The sequence below is a fragment of the Limulus polyphemus genome, unplaced genomic scaffold (genome assembly GCF_000517525.1).
Source record: "Limulus polyphemus unplaced genomic scaffold, Limulus_polyphemus-2.1.2 Scaffold6461, whole genome shotgun sequence".
Classification (NCBI taxonomy): Eukaryota; Metazoa; Arthropoda; class Merostomata; order Xiphosura; family Limulidae; genus Limulus; species Limulus polyphemus.
The window spans coordinates 33,613-38,646 of record NW_013672071.1 but is presented as its reverse complement, the minus strand read 5'-3'; the positions used below and the strand labels follow the sequence as shown (position 1 = coordinate 38,646).

The 5,034-nt window shown below is 34.7% G+C and overlaps 1 protein-coding gene across 1 annotated transcript in view; it reads right to left on the bottom strand.

Moving 5' to 3' along the window:
* LOC106473738 (E3 ubiquitin-protein ligase UHRF1-like) overlaps positions 1 to 5,034 on the bottom strand; it is a gene marked incomplete at its 3' end in the record, with an annotated part of 49,913 nt that overhangs the window by 11,773 nt on the left and 33,106 nt on the right. The window contains exons 9-10 of the mRNA XM_013934418.2: positions 3,319 to 3,423; positions 1,831 to 1,937 (exon numbers count right to left, since the gene is read on the bottom strand). Coding sequence (XP_013789872.2) covers positions 1,831 to 1,937; positions 3,319 to 3,423 — 212 coding nt within the window. The remainder of the gene's footprint in view (positions 1 to 1,830; positions 1,938 to 3,318; positions 3,424 to 5,034) is intronic.

Sequence of the window (5,034 nt, the reverse complement as noted above, 5' to 3'; positions counted from 1 at the left end):
TGTAAAGTTAGACTTCGAACTCAAGCTGAAAGGCAGGCTACTCAAAGACAGCAAAAAACTGTTGAACAGCACAAAGCCAGAGTTCAGTCAGAATCATCAGAGCAAGCTGGATACAGACAACAAGAAACTTCTAAACAACATCAATCCAGACTTCAAGCACAAAAATTAAGACAAATAACTTACAGAGAGCAAGAAACGGAGGATCAACATGATGTACGACTTCAGGCTCAAAGAACAAGACAAGCTCAAACATGATCTAATTTCAAATAAAGCTTTGTTTGATTAAATGCTTTTTTATTTCTCGCATCACAGCTTTTGTCTACTTACTGAATAATTTGCTGAAAAAAATATTGACCTATACATTTCAAATCTAAATTTTTCATTGTGCAATGCCGGGTAACTCAGCTAGTACATATATATATATATATGCAGGAAGGCACTGTATTCTGCAATATAGGTCCAGTATAACTCTTAAACTAAACATTCTTGTATATCCAACAAGCCCACAACCAAATGGCTAGTCTTTTTTCAATGAAAGAGGGGCTCTCAATGAGAAATAGTACATATTCTTCTCAAAATCCACAAGTGATTGAAATATAGTGACCTGTGGAAGCTGAAACCCCTCAGGAGATGAAACATCCAAAAGATATAGAGAAAAAAATGAATGTGTGGAAAGTCCATGTATCATCCTGGAGATGTAAGGGAATGAAAAAAAGGTGAGGAATCATATGCAAAGAAAGATGAAATAGTCTGCGAACATTCATATACCACAACAAACATGTCAATGGAGGAATTGATGGACCTAACCCATAAGGGAAGAAGTCCATAGAAAAGAGGGTTCCAGGGAAGGGACAGATGAAGGTGGGGACCTAAAAAGAGATAGATGTGTCATAAGGCACACAGAACAACCCAACAGGACACAGAAGAAGAGCCCCTGGTGCAAATGGTCCAATAGAGAAGAGATGGAAGGGAGATAGGAGAGAAGTATGGTGTATCTTCCAAGTGGTCAAAGTCTGAGGAAGAAAAGATAGGTCTAGGAAAAGGAAAAGTGCAGTGTAAGAGGGTCAGAGAAGCATCTATAGGTAAGATATCAGAAAAGCGGTAATCATAGGGGAGAAGTAGGAGGAAATAAGTTAAGAGATAAAGATATTACAAAAGTCAGGAAGTCAATGGTTTGAATGGGACATGAGAAAAATGTGACAAAAATAATATTATGTTAATGGAAAGCCGAGCCCGATGGGCAACATATCAGGTAGAATTCAGGCATGAGAGTGGAGGGAAGATAACCCTCTATGAGGAAGAAAAGTATGAGAGTGTGAAGCAAGAGAGAGACGATAATGAGAAGAGGAAAGGGGAGACAAAATATCAAGCAAACCAAGGTGAAAGTGGCCAAATAAGTGCCAGCAATAGGAGACCAATAAGAGAGTAGGTAGAGAGAAAGTAGTAAGAATAGGCCTGGCTAAGAAAATTGACTATCAGAGTCAAAGGATAAGTAATACAGGGTCATAAGAGAGGAAGCCCAGAGATAAACAGGGTGGTAAAAGCATCCAAAAGCGGTGTGTCTTACCAAGAGTAAACCCCACGGAAGACATTGGGTTATAGTGGCTACTCCACTGAGAGAATATAAACTGGCCGAGAAAGGCAGTCCATCACCAAGATTGAAGCCCCTGGCAAATGATGTGAGCAGGCTCAGAATTGTATGCCCAAAAACAAAAGAAAATTTAACGGTTTTATACTATTCTAAGTTTGTAAAACACAAAAGCTATAAACTTTTTTTAATACTGGGTATTTGAATATCATAATTCCCACAAAAAGTTAGTAATTCCGTACTTGTTCATTCTTGTAAGTGTTTGATCACAGGACTGTTCTGCAGTTCTTTTATTTCCTGACAGGTCACGACCCCCACTGCCTGTGTAGAAGAATTCCTCTCCATTATCCTAAAATTAAAAAAAAAACAAAAAAAACTAATATGAATAAGTTGATTTTTTAATTGAATAACTGTCTACAGTAGAAGTGTGCCAATATTTTCTTAACAACAAAGATGTTTATGAAAAGATAAGAAATGTACCAAAGACAAAAGACAGTTTCAAGTAGACCCATATGGTTCATAGAACAAATCCTAACATTTTCCGACTTGAAAAATAAAATAGCTAATAATTCATGTGTTAAATAAGTTTAACAGAAATGTATTATATGGTATCAATCTTGTACAGGTGATAAATAATCTTTGGTGCTTTAAGAAGATAGGCTTGATAATCCATGGTACAAGACTTTTTTTGTTAAACTAAAGTAAAAAAGTTTCTTCACAACCTTTGTAATATATATATATATGATGTTCAACAAACAAAATTACTGCATATTTCCTTCACTGACCAAAATTAGCTAATTTAATACCTAGAATCTGTGCTACAACTAGATGCTCACTACTTTGCCAATTACAATTAGTATCACAAACTAGCCAGTAGAAAAGCCTGCTATTCACCACACCAGCAATGGGAATCTATAAAACTACAAGGAATCATGGCCAAGTTTATTTTCCATTCCATTTGTCTTTCTTCACGCTCCTTAATGTTTCATTATAATCTGTATTTGTACATTCTGTGAGAAAATAAATAGCACAGATTGCATCACAATGAAATTTTTATTTAACCCAGGAAAGTACCACTTTTAGGATGTTAAAAAATGATCTCAGGATAGTAAATATCATAAATATTACATCTCCACTAGCATTTTATTTACATCTTCAATCTGCAAATTGACAGCCTTTTGATACTGTCAGCACCATTGGCTTATAATTTTGGCATGTTTCTTTCTTTTTGGCATTGAGAATACCCTATTTAAATTGTTGCATCTCCCTGACCTGAAAAATGGTACAAATGTAGTTGCTCACTTATAAAGTTATGAGTACTACATATTTGTCACAGTGGAAAATTTAAAATGTTTGAAAAAAAAAATAATTTAGACCACAAAATTATATACAATTCAATTACTATCAATAAATGTATGCAGTGACTATACTTACAGCAGTCATAATGTCATTCTAATGGCTATGGTTACTACATTACCACTATGCATGCACAAGGTATTTTTGGAATTGATATTTACAAGTCTCCATTGCCACCAGGTACTGTCATAAAAATAGCTACTGTTGCTTAGGTTATCGCATTTTGAGCCATAGAGTAGGCCTACTAACTATTGCACTTACAGATCCATAGATAATTCTACACTTTGAAATGCACTAAAAATTTCTTATCTCAAACAAAGCATAATCAAAATTATCTGAAAAGATAATTCTATCATTCAGAATTTTCTCCTTACTGCATCATCTTCATAGCCTCCAGCCAGAACAATAGAATACGATCCTTCATTTTCCCTTCCATGGATGCCAGCAACATGTGGCCGATGGACTCCAGCTTCTGAGCCCTAGATGTTAGTAAACATTCAGTTTACAACATTCTTTATATATATATATATATATATACATACACATACACACACACACACACATATATATATATATATATATATATATATATATTAATAACGTGTCAAAGATAATAATAAAAGAAATTTCTCCAAATAGATTTTCATATAAAATTTTTTAAGCTGCTCAATAACAAGCAACACAAACATCTAAAGGACCTCCAAGACTGAATGACTTGTAAAACTTGTGGTGATTGAATGTATAGATAAGCAAAATAATAATGGAAGTAACAAATATGTTAATTTTCATATTCAAACTCTTTTTTTTTTTATCATACTTGGTTTATTATTTGTTTCAAACCCATATTTATGAGTAACTTCTGATATTAGATGTATATTGAAAGAAATGTGTAGAAAATATTTACATGCAAAATGTCTGTTTTAGGAATGGCATTAAGTAAGAATGGGACAAACATCCAATCTGACTGGATGTTTTACACAGGCATGATACTACTTGCACATGAATCATACATAATAGATATTGCCTCATCTAATGATTTCTACTAGCCTCTAAACATAGAAACATTTTCCTGCAACTAAAGTGCGAGCCTTGTTAGTTGTAATAGCTGAAATATGGATAGTCATTAAGTAGTTTAGATATCACACCCACCTGTTGTGTTGCCACTGTATTCCACAGTAGCAGTAACAATGGCAAGTTCAAACCAAATAATAGTCTCAGCAGAGGAGTAGGGTGTAAAACACTATCTCATGCCACCATGTGCCATACTACCTTAAAGGGCCAGCAGTGGCTGCTTACATATGCATAACTTTACATCCTTATAAAGTTTTTAAAATACAATGAAGTAACTGCAGTAGATCCTTGTGAAGCAACTTGAAATTTTCTAGGAAATTTCATGAATTGCTTCAAGAGTTTTTAAGTGTTTAAAAGTATTTAGGAGAAAACTTAAAGGTTTTTTAATGAAGTAATTTGAAGATTTCACCAACTGTTTCAAGAGCTTTGAGTATTTAAAAGTACTTAGAGTAAAAGTTTAAGGGTTTGAACGAGGTCGTTGAAAAATTTCATCAATTGTTTCAATAGCTGTGGATATTTAGAAATACTTAGAATAAAAGCTTAAGAGTTTCAATACAAGCAAGCAAGTAAAGATAGATAGAAAAAGAAAAAGGGAGGCGACAATGGGACGCCTGTGTTATGAAATAAGCCTTGAGAAATTAATAAACAAGAACTTGGTTATACAAGAGGCAACATTCAGAAGTAAGCAGCAAAACACGTGCATTACTTAAAATAAGCTTGAGAGGCGAGCCTGGGAATCAGTGACCCAGGGTCAGTAGCAGAGTTAGTAAGAACTATTGCATCACAAACAGGATGTGAACGCCAATACATGTGATAGTTGGATGAAGTGTTGGCCTCGTTCTCTTAGCACTATGGAAGCTACAGAAAAGTTCAGATTTAGTGAATCATCTCGGCACTTTGAAGCAGTATTAGTTACAGTACATGGGTGTAGCAGCACAAGTGAATAGGCGGCCGGCTAACACCATTTATCTATGACCAATAACTTGAGAGTTTTGGTTTAGGTTCTGGATTAGCCCGGG